This window comes from Salvelinus fontinalis, chromosome 21 (genome assembly GCF_029448725.1).
Source record: "Salvelinus fontinalis isolate EN_2023a chromosome 21, ASM2944872v1, whole genome shotgun sequence".
Classification (NCBI taxonomy): Eukaryota; Metazoa; Chordata; class Actinopteri; order Salmoniformes; family Salmonidae; genus Salvelinus; species Salvelinus fontinalis.
This window is the reverse complement of record NC_074685.1, coordinates 25769952-25786104: the sequence shown is the minus strand read 5'-3', so window position 1 is coordinate 25786104 and position 16153 is coordinate 25769952. Positions and strand designations below refer to the sequence as shown.

At 42.7% G+C, this 16153-nt stretch overlaps 1 protein-coding gene across 12 annotated transcripts in view; it reads left to right on the top strand.

Annotated features, from left to right (window-relative positions):
• Nucleotides 1–16153, top strand: part of LOC129818501 (glutamate receptor ionotropic, NMDA 1-like) — a 38494-nt gene that overhangs the window by 5521 nt on the left and 16820 nt on the right. For 6 of the 12 annotated variants that reach the window (XM_055874448.1, XM_055874452.1, XM_055874446.1 and 3 more), the window contains 13 exons: nucleotides 2252–2314; nucleotides 3024–3121; nucleotides 3422–3543; nucleotides 6619–6793; nucleotides 6919–7063; nucleotides 7302–7388; nucleotides 8809–8960; nucleotides 9511–9637; nucleotides 10271–10435; nucleotides 10581–10699; nucleotides 10997–11109; nucleotides 15414–15562; nucleotides 15823–15980. In XM_055874448.1, the coding sequence (XP_055730423.1) occupies nucleotides 2252–2314; nucleotides 3024–3121; nucleotides 3422–3543; nucleotides 6619–6793; nucleotides 6919–7063; nucleotides 7302–7388; nucleotides 8809–8960; nucleotides 9511–9637; nucleotides 10271–10435; nucleotides 10581–10699; nucleotides 10997–11109; nucleotides 15414–15562; nucleotides 15823–15980 (1673 nt within the window). Of the gene's footprint in view, nucleotides 1–2251; nucleotides 2315–3023; nucleotides 3122–3421; nucleotides 3544–6618; nucleotides 6794–6918; nucleotides 7064–7301; nucleotides 7389–8808; nucleotides 8961–9509; nucleotides 9638–10270; nucleotides 10436–10580; nucleotides 10700–10996; nucleotides 11110–15413; nucleotides 15563–15822; nucleotides 15981–16153 lie in introns of all 12 variants that reach the window. The other 6 variants (XM_055874450.1, XM_055874447.1, XM_055874457.1 and 3 more) reach the window with 3 other exon arrangements.

The window sequence follows — 16153 nt, the reverse complement described above, 5'->3', positions numbered from 1 at the left end:
AGCATAATTTTTCACACAAGGCTGTGTTACTTGGAATGTAGCTAGCTCATTAATAAATGTGCTGATCCACCTAAAGCCTAAAACAGACCGGTGATCATGTTCCCTAAAGGAAAAGAGAAGGAACAATTAACACATCGTTGAACATACATTTAGTATGTTTCACCTCAAGATGTAGTTAAGGCTTTTTGTAATGCTTGTTCTCTTCAGGGACTCCTTCCTGTAATTGTGTGACGCAGTGAAATGAGTCCTGATTTGAAGAGTAATTTAATCAGAGGCTGATGAAATGGTTCATTTGACACATGCTCATGATAATCCACACCGAAGGGAGATGGGACATTTTAAACACATTGTGGTTAATCAGTTACTCACACATGATCAAGATTGATTAGGAGTTACTAAGTATAGTTTATGTCGATAAATCATCTTGTTATTAAGGATTATGACTTAATTGGATCGTATGTATGACTTTACCCGTGGAGTGGTATTGTCTATGGAAAGACCTACATTACTGTAGATGAAAGAATAGTTGGTTAACTGATAGCTACTTGTTCCTTCCTTCCTGGAATCCATCTTGTCCGCCCTTGACTATCTCTCTCTCTCTTATATACTGCCATAAGCAGAGATTGGATAGATTTACAGTTACCAGATTGAAGGAATCTATCAATGTCACAGAAACCTTGATATGGTAGACTGTGGGACCTTGATATCTGTGGGAACACAGATACTTCATCTGTGTTCCCACAGTTAAAAGCTTGGACTGTGATTTTATCAGTGGTTGTAAGAAATTACTCAGCTAGCCAGGTTGGCAGAATGTTTGTCACATTTGGGGAGTTTGTGTCATTTCCTCCTTAATGAGAAATATTCTAGTTATTCACATTTAATATTCTGTATCGTGCAGATTATTCACACTGTATTTTCAGATTTATATGCTGTGCTGCTGTGACAAGCCACAGGGACAATTTGATGGGGTTCTCTAGCACAGCCGGTAGAGAGACTCTTCTAGCTGTAATGGATTCAGTTAGAATACTAACATTAGTGACACAACATACAATATCATACTAGACTGAATAAGAAAAAATAGGGCAGCCAGAGAGGAACTCCTTGGTGAAAACAATGGCAGTCATTTAGACAGTTCTTTTTTTGCCAAGGCATTATAATGCCACACAGAGATAGTTGCAAGATGGTGGAGGGCTAGAGAAAAATCTATTTGGGTTTAACATTTAAGTCATTTAGCAGACACGCTTATCCAGAGCCACTTACCTGATCAATTAGGCATAAGTGCCTTGCTCAAGGGCACACACAGAGTTTTCACCAAGTCGGCACAGGGATTCAAACCAGCAACCCTTTGGTTACTGGCCCAACACTCTTAACCGCTAGGCTACCTACAAGATGAATTGATTTATATTCTAAATAAGGACCGTAGTCCCAGTTTGATTAATGCTTGTTTTGCAATGTCATGATTCATGAGTGTGCACCGACCTTGACACACTTTAAGACATTATCATGCAACATTTGGAAAGGGGAGCAGTGTTTTACAGAGCAGCGCTTACCACAACAACCTCAGATTACATTTGAGGCAGAACGGTTCTTTATTCCTTTCAAAGAAGTGTGAATACAATGGAGGAAAATGGGATTTACTTCAGATTTGCTTGTCAGGCAGATTAATGAACCAATGCGTCAGAGTCACTGTAGCATTTGGGTAGCGGAGGACGTAGACCCAGAGCGCTCTGCCTCCCAACGGTCTGAGCTGAGAGTTCAAGCATCAGGGGAGGCAGGTCTATCAAGCAGAAGATGCTATGTTTCACTGCAAAATGGCTCCCTAAGGCAAAGAGACTGCCTTGCGACTCCTTTCACAATATACAGGAGCAGAGTGGATTTCAAAATGGAAAGAACCTTAGGGGAATTAGTTTGCAGAATCAGACTTTTTACGTGTTGGGATTGCTTTGATCTGGAACTTATGTCAACCTAATTGTTGTACATAGAGTATGACTGTTTCTGGACCAATGCTGGACGATGGTTTAAGGGTCTTGAGTTGTATTTGAAAGGTGGTGAATAAGGGCATATGACATAGCACTAAATAGGACTGCTAGTGGTCAGTGTCTGTCATTGATGTTTTTTGCAAGCCCCAATGGATCCCAATTTGAAGCAGAAAAGTTGGAGATTTGTTGGAATGCTTTACTGCGATCCATTTTCAACTGTTTATAATATTCTTCTGTGTCTGCATATTTTCTCTGTGCACATTACTCATCAGAATAAAAAAAGGAACTATGAAAACCTCGACCAACTGTCCTATGACAACAAGCGAGGACCTAAGGTATATTTGCATGGTCAATGCACGCCGCCCACCAACTTTTCAAACGTAGCAACTAGAAACCAGCCCAACCAGTCACCAGCCGACCCAGAAATGCCCCTATCTTGGAAGCACGTGTTTCTTTTTACTTTGAGACATTATTCCTATGATTTCACAGAAGAATGGTTTTGTTAATGGAAAGACTATAATTTTCCGTAAAAAAATAAACAAATGAACAGCGCTCCGCTTCTATCATATGACCTTTTTTCCTTCAACTAAAGGAATGCATGTTCTAAACAAAAAAAGGATTGCAAGTTTATTCCTTTGTGGAGATCCGGTAGTGTGGGACAAAACACTTTCCCAGATTACTACTCCCTCCTGTTTTGTAGCACCTCTAGTTTCAGCCGTTTTTGGTTGGGGGAAAGGTTCCCCTCACTCCCCTTCACCTGTTTTTAGTTACTGGTTGCATTGACCTTCTTATCCCCCCTATCTAACATGCACGTCCTTCTTTGGAGCCTTGATAACCCTCAGTTTGCATGCGAAAAATGCAAACGTTTTTTCCCCTCCAAGCTTTTTTTTAGTTGAGCCGATTTCCATGGATCGCTTTCCTTTTTTTCCTCTCTCTCTTTTTCAACAAAAATCAACAAAACCGAACAAAACAGGTAAAGCGACAGCATGGTTTCTGAGGTGGGGGTAAGTAGCTGGCTTGACTTATTTTGTGCCCCGATCACAGGCAGAGAAAGTCCTCCAGTTCAGCCAGGAGACTAACTTAACTGCTCTGCTTCTGGAGGCCAAAGAGCTGGAGGCTCGTGTCATCATCCTCTCCGCCAGGTGAGACTGCAACAGCTCCCATTTGTCCCATCAGTCCCCTCCCATCATAGCTGACCTGCCTCTACTACTGAATCTAGTTCATTCTGATCACAATCCTTAACCAAAAATTATCATAAGTAATTTTCCCAGCTCCTAATTAGACCGCAACTGGATTTACAATGACTTATATTTTACACTTTTTACATACTTTTACTGCTAAATGCTGGCATGATATCACACCGTAGTGATTTACTGCAATGATTTGCGTTTAGATTAAAGATAAGTAACCATGCCCGTGTCACTTAACATCTCTGTTTTCAGTGAAGAGGACGCTGCTGCAGTTTACAAGGCTGCCCGTTTCCTCAACATGACGGGCTCGGGTTACGTGTGGCTGGTGGGAGAGCGGGAGATGTCGGGTAAAGCCCTGAGTGAGGCACCAGATGGTACGTACCATACGCTGCTACCCAACAGCCACTCGGAAAACACTTAATAACGCTGGCTTTTTTCTGGAGTCACCTTTAATTTAACCTCTATGATTAGGGAGACAACCATAGATGAAGGATTCATTGTTTAACAATGTATCATGTGTGATCATTTGTTGAGCGTTAAGCATTTAAACGTTTAAGCATTTGATATGTTTAAAGGTTTTAAATGAGTTACAGTAGTTTACACTATAAGCTCTTAAGATACAGTTTTAGGTCCTGTATCTCTGAACCTATTTCTTTATCTATAGTCATAACTATTAATAGGTTAACCCGCACATACAGTGTGTTTCTTAAAAATATATGTTGGGTTATCCAACGCTTCCCGCGCTGCCTTTATTGTACTATCCTGACATATTAATAGCTTGGTTCTCATGAGTTTATAAAGGGAGTTTTGCAACCTCCACATTGAAGTGTAACTGAATTGAATGGTAAGCTACAACGCTCTTCCTTATGTCCCGGAGTCTGCACAAGTCTCACATAATATGTCACTTTGTGGTCACAAACGTAAGCGTCAACCCCAGGCACTCCAACACCCCCTACCCCCATTGTCTTACGTTAGGTGGTATCACTCCTACATAACGCTCGTCACGCTGTGCAGAGATGCAGTAAGTAGCGCTATCTGACGTAAGACAATGCTCAGACCCAGAAAAGTCTTCGCCAGGAATGTCTAGGGTTGCAAAGCTACCCGTAATTTACCAAAGTTACAGGAATCTTCAGTCATTTTTGTAATTAACAGAAAATCTATGGCAATATATCATAACTTTGGTAATTTCTCCATTACTTTCTATTAGATAGACCATATGGTTCAAGAGAAAATAGCCTAAATAACAAAAAAAGCATCTAATCAACAATGGCATTAGTTATCTGTGTAACTCTTCCAACTATTGACTGCCACCAGTTTGACGCCAAAACATTGACAATAAATACATATTGACATAGTAAAATAAGTGTATAAAGAATATTTCATGCTGAAACCTTCATATTATACACCAATGGTATTCACTAAGTTGATGGTTTATATTTAAGATGCTTTACAGCTTTGTCATTCTATTTTTTTTTTATCATCAATTTTAATTATTTCATAAACAGTATATATACAAAAGTATGTGGTCACCCCTTCAAATGAGTGTATTTGGTTATTTCAGCCACACCTGTTGCTGACAGGTGTATAAAATCGAGCACACATCCATGCAATCTCCATAGGAAAACATTGGCAGTAAAATGGCCTTACTGAAGAGCTTCATCATAGGATGCCACCTTTCCAACAAGTCAGTTCGTCAAATTTCTGCCCTGATAGAGCTGTAAACTGTAAACGTTGTTAATGTGAAGTGGAAATGTCTACGAACAACAATGGCTCAACCTCGAAATGTTAAGCCACACAAGCTCACAGAACTGCACCGCCGAGTCCTGAAGCAAGTACCGCGTAAAAATCGTCTTTCCTCGGATGCAACACTCACTACCGAGTTCCAAACTGCATCTGGGAGCAATGTCAGCACAAGACCTGTTCGTTGGGAGCTTCACAACATTTGTTTCCATGGCCGAGATGCTGCACACAGCCCTAAGATCACTATGCACAAAGCCTAGTGCCAGCTGGACTGATGTAAAGCTCGCTGCCATTGGACTCTGGAGCAGTAGAAATGCGTTCTCTGGAGTGATGAATCACGCTTCACCATCTAGCCGTTCGACGGACGAATCTGGGTGTGGCGAATACCAGGAGAATGCTACCTGCCTCAATGCAGAGTGCCAACTGTAAAGCTTGGTGGAGGAGGAATAATGGTTTGCAGCAACAGTTTGAGGAAGGCCCTTTCCTGTTTCAGCATGACAATGCCCCTGTGCACAAAGCGAGGTCCATACAGAAATAGTTTGTTGAGCTCGGCGTGAAAGAACTTGACTGGCCTGCACAGAGCCCTGACCTCAACCCCATCGAACACCATTGGAATGAATTGGAACTCCGACTGCAAGCAAGGCCTAATCGCCCAACATCAGTGCCCGACCTCACTAATGCTCTTGTGGCTGTATAAAAGCAAGTCCCCGCAGCAATGTTCCAACATCTAGTGGAAAGCAACCCAAGAAGAGTGGATGCTGTTATAGTAGCAAAGGGGGGGACCAACTCCATATTAATACCCATGATTTTGGAATGAAATGTTTGACGCGCAGGTGTCCATATACTTTTGGTCATATAGTGTATTTTACATGTGATAAGGCCAGAGAGAGGCCCAGAGATAATTACAGATGATTGTGGTAATCGGAAGTAACAAAGAGGGCCACTAGATGTTTTCTGATACATTACATAAAATCCTTGAAAGATACTGCAATTCTGGTAGTTTACTGGTGAACTAGTAATATACCAGTAATATACCCCACCCCCCCACCCCCCCATTGCAACCCTAGTCGTGTCCATGTCTCCAGCACCTGTTGCTGTCTTAAACTCGCCTCTGTGGCTTCTTTCAAGAGTCTGCAAGACTACCGGACCAATTGCAATGAAAAAACTTAGCTGAAGTTGGATTGTTAATGTGATTTGTTTATATCAATTCTCTAATATAGTTGATGTAAGTTTGTTTGGTCCCACACATACACTATAGCTTTCTGCTTGTGGTATTTTCCAACCTAACCCCTATAAAATGGGTGATAGAATTGAATCGATCCAACTTCAAGGGACTCTTTTTTTCATGCTGGGAAAAGTTCAATAACAACCTCAAAATATGAATCCATTCCTCTCTGGTGATGTTGCCTCTTCTCAGAAAGGAATAAAAAGAAGATCAGCTAAAATCTATTTTGATCACGATGAAGGTCATGGTTCAAAGACATCCAGTGCTTGTTTGTTCCAGTACTGGATGATTAAAATTGCTTTTACAAATAGAGCAACAGAGAGCATGGTGCTGGATCAAAACTTGCGGTTGGACCTTTTCTCAGGATGGCTGAACAAGAGGTTCCTATAAGTTTTTATTGTGTGTATTGCAAAAGGATCCTGATGGTTGGTAGTGTAGCAGGTCACTGATTGGCTTTGTGCTGCTGTTGGCGTGATGTGAGCAGGTCTCATCGGCCTCCAGCTCATCAACGGCAAGAACGAGTCGGCCCACATCAACGACGCAGTGGCAGTGGTGGCTCAGTCCATCCAGGAGCTCTTTGAGAAGGAGAACATCACGGAGCCGCCGAGAGGCTGTGTGGGAAACACCAACATCTGGAAGACCGGGCCCCTCTTCAAAAGGTACATTTATAAAGTCATGATATATTGTAATTCAGGAAGACATACACACACACACACACACGTTCTCACTCTGTTTATTTCCCTACACTCTCACACTCACATCTACTTTAATTTCTCTGTCTCAGGGTTCTGATGTCATCAAAGTACCCAGAGGGCCTCACTGGACGTGTGGAGTTCAATGACGATGGCGACAGGAAGTACGCTCACTACAGCATTCTCAACTACCAGAAGAGTCGACTCATTCAAGTCGGGATTTACAATGGAACACAGGTAACTTTATTGCAAAAGTCATTCTCGCTGTTTCTACTGTGATCTTCCTATTTATTGCTATTACAGCCTTCTATTAAGCAGTACGTATGGTAATTAGAAAGCAGTGGTTTTATTAGCTAAATGCTAAGCTGTAGCTAAAGCAGCTGACTCTTTCGTATTGGACTCCCTTGTGTTTGGCCCTCATCAGCTCCACACATTATGTCAACACTCCTCTAATCGTGGTGTCATGACCCTGTAGGTGGTGATGAATAATCAGAGGAAGATCATCTGGCCGGGGGGAGAGACAGAGAAACCGCGGGGCTTTCAGATGTCCACAAGACTTAAGGTACCGCATTTCACCCTCCTTAAACAATGATGTTCTCGATATACAGTGCATTCGGAAACTATTCAGACCTCTTGACTTTTTCCACATTTTGTTACATTACAGCCTTATTAAAAAATTGATTCAATCAATCTATACACAATGACAAATGACAAAGCAAAAATAGGTTTTTAGAAATGTTTGAAAATGTCTAAAGTATCACATTTACATAAGTATTCAGACCCTTTATTCAGTACTTTGTTAAAGCACCTTTGGCAGTGGTTACAGCCTTGAGTCCTCTTGGGAATGACGCTACAAGCATGGCACACCTGTATTTGGGGAGTTTCTTCCATGCCAGATCAGGTTCAAGTCTGGGCTCTGGCTGGGCCACCCAAGGACATTCAGAGGCTTGTCCCGAAGCCACTCCTGCATCGTCTTGGCTGTGTGCTTAGGGTCGTTGTCCTGTTGGAAGGTGAACCGTCGCCCCAGTCTGAGGTCCTGATTGGTGGAGTACTGCAGAGATGGTTGTCCTTCTGGAAGGTTCTCCCATCTCCACAGAGGAATTCTCGAGCTCTGTCAGTGACCATCGGGTTCTTGGTCACCTCTCTGACCAACGCCCTTCTCCCCCGATTGCTCAGTTTGGCCGGGCGGCTAGCTCTAGGAAGAGTCTTGGTGGTTCCAAACTTCTTCCATTTAAGAATGATGGAGGCCATTGTGTTCTTGGGGACCTTCAATGCAGCAGAATTTTTTTGGTACCTTTCCCCAGATCTGTAACTCAACACAATCCTGTCTCGGAGCTCTACGGACAATTCCTCCGACCTCATGTATTTTGCTCAGACATGCACTGTAAACTGGGGGACCTAATATAGACAAGCGTGTGCCTCTCCAAATCATGTCCAATCAATTGAATTTACCCCAGGTGGACTGCAATCAAGTTGTAGAAACATCTCAAGGATGATCAATGGGAACAGGATTCACCTGAGGTCAATTTTGAGTCTCATAAAAGGGTCTGAATACTTATGCAAATAAGGTATTTCAGTTTTTTGTTTTTATACATTTGCAAAATGTGTTTTTGCTTTGTCATTATAGGGTATTGTGTGTAGATTGATGAGGATTTTCTTTTTAATAATAATTTTAGAATAAGGATATGTGGAAAAAGTCAAGGGGTCTGAATACTTTCCGAATGCACTGTATATATAAAGTAAAGCAACGCTTTATATCTTACAGAATCTTCAATGTAATGGGTCTGCGCAAGATTCTTTCTCTATCCTTCTATCTCGTTTTCTCTCTCGCCATCATTTCTACCATGGGTGTGTGTGTGTTTTGTGTGTTCCTTGAGGAGGGGTTGTTGTCCGGAGGGTTGGTGATTTAAAAGGTCCCTCAGGGTCAGTGTGAGTTAAACGCCCACTGTGTGATAAACAGTGTGCTCTCCCGTCTGTTATAGATAGTGACCATACACCAGGAGCCCTTTGTGTATGTGAAGCCCACTGAGCAGGATGGAACCTGCAAGGAGGAAAAAACATTAAATGGAGTGGCAGATATTAAAAAGGTGATCTGCACTGGACCAAATGAGACCATCCCAGGTAACACAACAGGGACGTTTAAGATATCACTGTGCTTTTACTACGTCCGCTAAGTACCAACTGGAAATGCATACATATATATACAGTAGGTATCTATATATGTATGCATGTAGCTGAGTGTGCCTTTGTGTGATTGTTGGCATATTGGTGTGTGTGTGTGTGTGTGTGTGTGTGTGTGTGTGTGTGTGTGTGTGTGTGTGTGTGTGTGTGTGTGTGTGTGTGTGTGTGTGTGTGTGTGTGTGTGTGTGTGTGTGTGTGTGTGTGTGTGTGTGTGTGTGTGTGTGCGCACGCTCGCGGGTGTGAGTATGTACCGTGAATATGCTTGAGTGTTTGCTTTAATGTTTGCAAACAGTGTGGGCATGTGCCAGCCTGTGTTTAGTGTGTGAAGTCTGTTTGCAGTGAACATGTGTGTAGCTATATTATTGTATGTGTGATTTTGGTTGAACAGTGTGTGTGTGTACTGTTTGGGCATGTCTGGTGTTATTCAAAAATATTAAAAAAGAAAGGGAGGGATTTCCTCCAGATTGATTGTAACTTGCAACCCTCTGCTGGTTGGTTACAGGACGTCCAATTGTACCTCAATGTTGTTATGGATTCTGTATCGATCTACTTATCAAGTTGGCCGGAACCATGAACTTTACCTATGAGGTGCACCTGGTGGCTGATGGGAAATTTGGAACACAGGAGCGGGTCAGTTCCTATAGATACTCAGAGTTCACTCTAGATAGAAACCTCACTGGCCCAAAATGTATTGACCAACGATTGTCTATTTACATACATTTATATTAGATTTTATTATGTTAAGTTATGAAGCAAATCATATCTCCTATCTCGAAGATGTGCTTTTTGAATTAAGTTCATGCATTTGTAACGTTTAGAAAATGACACAAAATCATCTTACAGTATGTTACTGCACTCACAAAAATTGTTGTTTGACATAATCACTAACTTTCCCTAAATCACTAACTAAAAGCAGTCCGAGAGAGCCATGGAAACCTAGAGTCCGACTACATTGGGGACTTTAGCTCCGTGTTAGAGGGATAAGTAGGTGGTGAGAGTGAGACCCACGCTGACCTGTCAGGATCTACCGAACAAGCAAGATGAGCTGAATGGAGCTTCTCTGGAGAGCCAAGCTCAGTTACCACGTCTCTGAGCCAGAAAATACTATTCAGATTATTTCTGCTGATATTAATTCAGGTTAAAGGCACAAAGGGTTTTAAGAGAGGGCTCACTTGTTGTTTCTGTTTCTGATACTGACACTTCATTCTGAAATTCATTGTCATGTTGGGTTGGTTGTTAACCCTTTACGTCCACTTACCACAGGTGAACAACAGCAACAAGAAAGAGTGGAATGGCATGATGGGAGAGCTCCTGGGGGGTCTGGCAGATATGATCGTTGCCCCGCTGACGATAAACAACGAACGAGCCCAGTACATCGAATTCTCCAAACCTTTTAAGTACCAAGGCCTAACCATCCTCGTTAAAAAGGTATGTCCCCAAATTCCCCTCAAAATGTATGAAGAGTGTGAATTGAAACTTCATCCAGACTACACCTGATATAGTCCTCATTGCAGATGGGGTGGTAGTAGACTGCAAGTGGTTAGTGAATGACTGTCTGTGCTGTGTGTTACAGGAAATCCCTCGCAGTACACTGGACTCGTTCATGCAGCCGTTTCAGAGCACACTGTGGCTGCTGGTGGGTCTTTCGGTGCATGTGGTGGCGGTGATGCTTTACCTACTAGACCGGTTCAGGTACAAGGGGATCCATGTGTGTGTGTCTGTGTGTGTCCGTGTGTGTGTGTGTGTGTGACATACTCTACCTCTGCTTATGCTCCAGACCTCTCCAGATCTTCTCTCACTGGGGACGAGGGGACAGAGGTGAAGACTGGCTCCAGTCATTCCACTGCTCTGTTCATCTGGCCTTCTCTTTCTGTGCTCTATCTTGCTCTTGCTTTGCCACTCACAGACTCCCTCCCTGTCTGGGGTTGCCAGGGTTTTCGTCTCTGTCTGCTTGTGTATGTCTCACTTCATATCCTGCTCTCTCTCTAGCCCGTTTGGGAGGTTTAAAGTAAACAGTGAAGAAGAAGAAGAAGACGCCCTCACCTTGTCGTCAGCCATGTGGTTCTCCTGGGGAGTTTTGCTTAACTCCGGTATTGGGGAAGGTAGGAGAATACTATCACTAAAGGGCAGATTTACTAATACAATAGTTACTTATCTAGCTACTTAGTGTACTATTTCTACAAATACTATACAGATCAGTTTGTGATATTGATACTCACTGGGCATAAACTGGTTGAGTCAATGTTGTTCCCACATCATTTCTACCCCAAAAATCAAAGTGATGACGTTGAATCAATGTGGAAATCGAATTGGATTTGCAAAAAGTCCTCAACGTAAGGACATTTCATACCTAAATCCAATGACATGGTGAAATGTCTTGTTGATTGCACATTGAATTTACGTTAGTTGACAACTCAAACAAATGTACAACAAAACTAGACGTTGAACTGACGTCTGTGCCCAGTGGTTATTAACAGTAAAAATATTAGTGTTGCACGTCGATAAATAATGTAATATTTGAGAGACCCTCCGCCATACAGTACCAGTCAAAAGTTTGGATACATCTACCCATTCTTTATTTTGACTATTTTCTACATTGTAGAATAATAGTGAAGACACCAAAGCTATGAAATAACACATGTGGAATCATGTAGTAACCAAAAAAAGTGTTAAACAAAACAAAATACATTTTATATTTGAGATGCTTCAAAGTAGCCACCCTTTGCCTTGATGACAGCTTTGCACACTCTTGGCATTCTCTCAACCAGCTTCACCTGGAATGCTTTACCAACAGTCTTGAAGGAGTTCCCACATATGCTGAGCACTTGTTGGCTGCTTTTCCTTTACTCTGTGGTCCAACTCATCCCAAACCATCTCAGTTGGGTTGAGGTTGGGTGATTGTGGAGGCCAGGTCCGCTATGCAATCTGGTTTCTGAGCTTGTCACGGGTACACCTCAGCCACGCTCAAGGTCCTAAACGATATCATTACTGCCATTGATAAAAGACTGTACTGTGCAGCCGTCTTCATCGACCTGGCCAAAGCTTTCGACTCTGTCAATCACTGTATTCTTATCGGCAGACTCAACAGCCTTGGTTTCTCAAGTGACTGCCTCGCCTGGTTCACTAACTACTTCTCAGACAGAGTTCAGTGTGTCTGACCAGTGTTCAGTGTTCAGAGGTCCTGTTGTCCGGGCCTCTGGCAGTTTCTATGAGGGTGCCACAGGGTTCAATTCTCGGGCCGACTCTTTTCTCTGTATATATCAATGATGTCACTCTTGCTGCGGGTGATTCTTTGATCAACCTCTACGCAGATGAAACCATTCTGTATACATCTGGCCCTTCTTTAGACACTGTGTTAACAACCCTCCAAACGAGATTCAACACCATACAACACTTCTTCTGTGGCCTCCAACTGCTCTTAAATGTTAGTAAAATGAAATGCATGCTCTTCAACCGATCGCTGCCCGCACCCGCCTGCCCGACTAGCATCACTACTCTGGACGGTTCTGACTTATGTCAGAACCGTCCAGAATATGTGGACAACTACAAATACCTAGATGTCTGGCTAGACTGTAAACTCTGCTTCCAGACTCATATTAAGCATCTCCAATCCAAAGTTAATTTCCTATTTCACAACAAAGCCTCCTTCACTCATGCTGCCAAACTTACCCTCGTAAAACTGACTATCCTACTGATCCTTGACTTCCGCGATGTCACTTGCAAAATAGCCTCCAACACTCTACTCAGCAAATTGGATGCAGTCGATCACAGTGCCATCCGTTTTGTCACCAAAGCCCCATATACTACCCACCACTGTGACCTGTATGCTCTCGTTAGCTGGTCCTCGCTACATATTCATCGCCAAACCCACTGGCTCCAGGTCATCTATAAGTCTTTGCTAGGTATAGCTCCGCCTTCTCAGCTCACTGGTCACTATAGCAACATCCACCCATAGCACACGCCCCAGCAGGTATATTTCACTGGTCATCCCAGAATCCAACGCCTCTTTTGGCCGCCTTTCCTTCCAGTTCTCTGCTGCCAATGACTGGAACGAATTGCAAAAATCACTGAAGTTGGAGACTTACAGTTGAAGTCGGAAGTTTACAAACACTTAGGTTGGAGTCATTAAAACTAGTTTTTCAACCCCTCCACAAATGTCTTGTTAACAAACTATAGTTTTGGCAAGTTGGTTAGGACATCTACTTTGTAAATGACACAAGTAATTTTCCCATCAATTGTTTACAGACAGATTATTCCACTAATAATTCACTGTATCACAATCCCACAATTGTACAAACAATAGTACACAAGTATAAACACCATGGGACTACACAGCCGTCATACCGCTCAGGAAGGAGACGCGTTCTGTCTCCTAGAGATGAACGTACTTTGGTGCGAAAAGTGCAAATCAATCCCAGAACAACAGCAAAGGACCGTGTGAAGATGCTGGAGGAATAAGGTACAAAGGTATCTATATCCACAGTAAAACGAGTGCTACATCGATATAACCTGAAAGGCCGCTCAGCAAGGAAGAAGCAACTGCTCCAAAACCGCCATAAAGCCAGACTACGGTTTGCAACTGCACATGGGACAAAGATCGTACTTTTTGGAGAAATGTCCTCTGGTCTGATGGAACAAAAAAATAACTGTTTAGCTATAATGACCATCGTTATGTTTGAAGGAAAAAGGGCGAAGCTTGCAAGCCGAAGATCATCATCTCAACCGCGAAGCACAGGGGTGGCAGCATCATGTTATGGTGGTGATTTGCTGCAGGAGGGACTGGTGCACTTCACAAAATAGATGGCATCATGAGGTAGGAAAATGATATGGATATATTGAAGCAACATCTCAAGACATCAGTCAGGATGTTAAATCTTGATCGCAAATGGGTCTTCCAAATGGACAATGACCCCAAGCATACTTCCAAAGTTTTGGCAAAATGGCTTAAGGACAACACAGTCAAGGTATTGGAGTGGCCATCACAAAACCCTGACCTCAATCCTATAGAAAGTTTGTTGGCAGAACTTAAAACGCATGTGCTGGCATGGAGGCCTACAAACCTGACTCAGTTACACCATCTCTGTCCGGAGGAATGGGCCAGAATTGAACCAACTTATTGTGGGAAGCTTGTTGAAGGCTACCTGTAACGTTTGACCCAAGTTAAAGAATTTTAAAGGCAATGCTACCAAATACTAATTGAGTGTATGTAAACTTTTGACCCACTGGGAATGTGATGAAAGAAATTAAAGCTGAAAGAAATAATTATCTCTACTATTATTCTGACATTTCACATTCTTAAAAGAAAGTGGTGATCCTAACTGACCTAAAACATGGAATGTTTACTAGGATTAAATGTCAGGAATTGTGAAACTGAGTTTAAATGTATTTGCCTAAGGTGTGTGTAAACTTCTGACTTTAACTATATATCTCCTTCACTAACTGTCACACCCTGACCATAGCTTGCTCTGTGTGTTTCTATGTTTTGTTTGGTCAGGGTGTGATCTGAGTGGGCATTCTATGTTGTTTGTCTAGTTTGTCTATTTCTATGTGTTTGGCCTGATATGGTTCTCAATCAGAGGCAGGTGTTTGTCATTGTCTCTGATTGGGAGCCATATTTAGGTAGCCTGTTTTGGGTTGTGGGTGATTGTTCCTGTTACCGTGTTCCTGTGTTTGTGTTGTCACTTTACGGGACTGTTTCGTCTTCGTTCGTTTATTCGTTATTTTGTTTGTTTCAAGTATTCCTATTAAAATGGATACTCACCACGCTGCATCTTGGTCCGACATTTCTTACTCCTCGTCAGAGGAGGACGAAGACTTCCGTTACACTAACATTAAGCGTCAGCTGTCAGAGCAGCTTACCGATCGCTGCAGCTGTACACAGCCCATCTGTAAATAGCCCATCCAACCAACTACTTACCTCATCCCCATATTTGTTTTTGTTTTTCTGCTCTTTTGCACACCAGTATTTCTACTTGCATATCCTCATCTTTACATATATCACTCCAGTGTAAATTGCTAAATTGTAATTACCTTGCCACTATTGGCCTATTTATTGCCTTACCTCCTTACTTCATTTGCGCACACTGTGTACAGATTTTTCGCAGTTGTAATTGAGAACTTGTTCTCAACTGGCCTACCTGGTTAAATAAAGGTGAAATTAAAAAAAGTAAATATTTAACTGTATTTTGAATTGTTTAACACTTTTTGGTTACTACATAGTTACGTATGTGTTATTTCATAGCTTTGATGTCTTCACTATTATTCTACAATGTAGAAAATAGTAAAAATAAATAAAAAATACCTTGAATGAGTAGGTGTGTCCAAACTTTTGACCTGTACTGTACATTCAATATATTGTCTCATAGAGTGAAAGTGTTATAACTTTTTATGGGCTTTGCTTATCCAGGCGCGCCGCGCAGCTTCTCAGCGAGAATCTTGGGCATGGTGTGGGCCGGCTTTGCCATGATTATAGTGGCATCATATACTGCCAACCTGGCTGCCTTCCTGGTGCTGGACCGGCCTGAGGAGCGCATCACCGGCATCAACGACCCGAGGGTGGGCATCAAGAAGTAGTCTTAAATACGTATAGATACTCTTTCAGTACATCTCCACTTCCATAACCTGTGGATATTAGGTGGCATACTGTAAAATGTGTGGAAGTTTAGCGAGGTGCGCAAGTTATTGGGGGTGAAAATACTGTAAAGGAAGTGCTTGTGCAGTGTCAAATGTTTAATTTTTCCAGACTTACAGAATTGGTAAAGTGTATGTGAGTGTTGAATGTAATGTTCCTTCCAACCCTCCCTATCCTTCAACAGCTGAGGAACCCATCAGACAAGTTCATCTACGCCACTGTGAAGCAGAGCTCTGTGGACATCTACTTCCGGCGGCAGGTGGAGCTTAGCACCATGTACCGCCACATGGAGAAGCACAACTACGAGAGTGCCGCTGAGGCTATCCAGGCCGTGCGCGACAAGTGAGTCCTGGCCGGGCCGGCCTGGCCTGGGCGTGTCGGCCGGAACTGGTCAGATAGTCAGTCAGGTCAGAGAGAAAGAGATAGGGCCAGTCAGTCAGACCTGGGGGTTCTGGACCTCTGGATCAGCGAGACACAGAGGGTCTTACTGCAGCGTTCCCTCTGGTCCAGGCCCA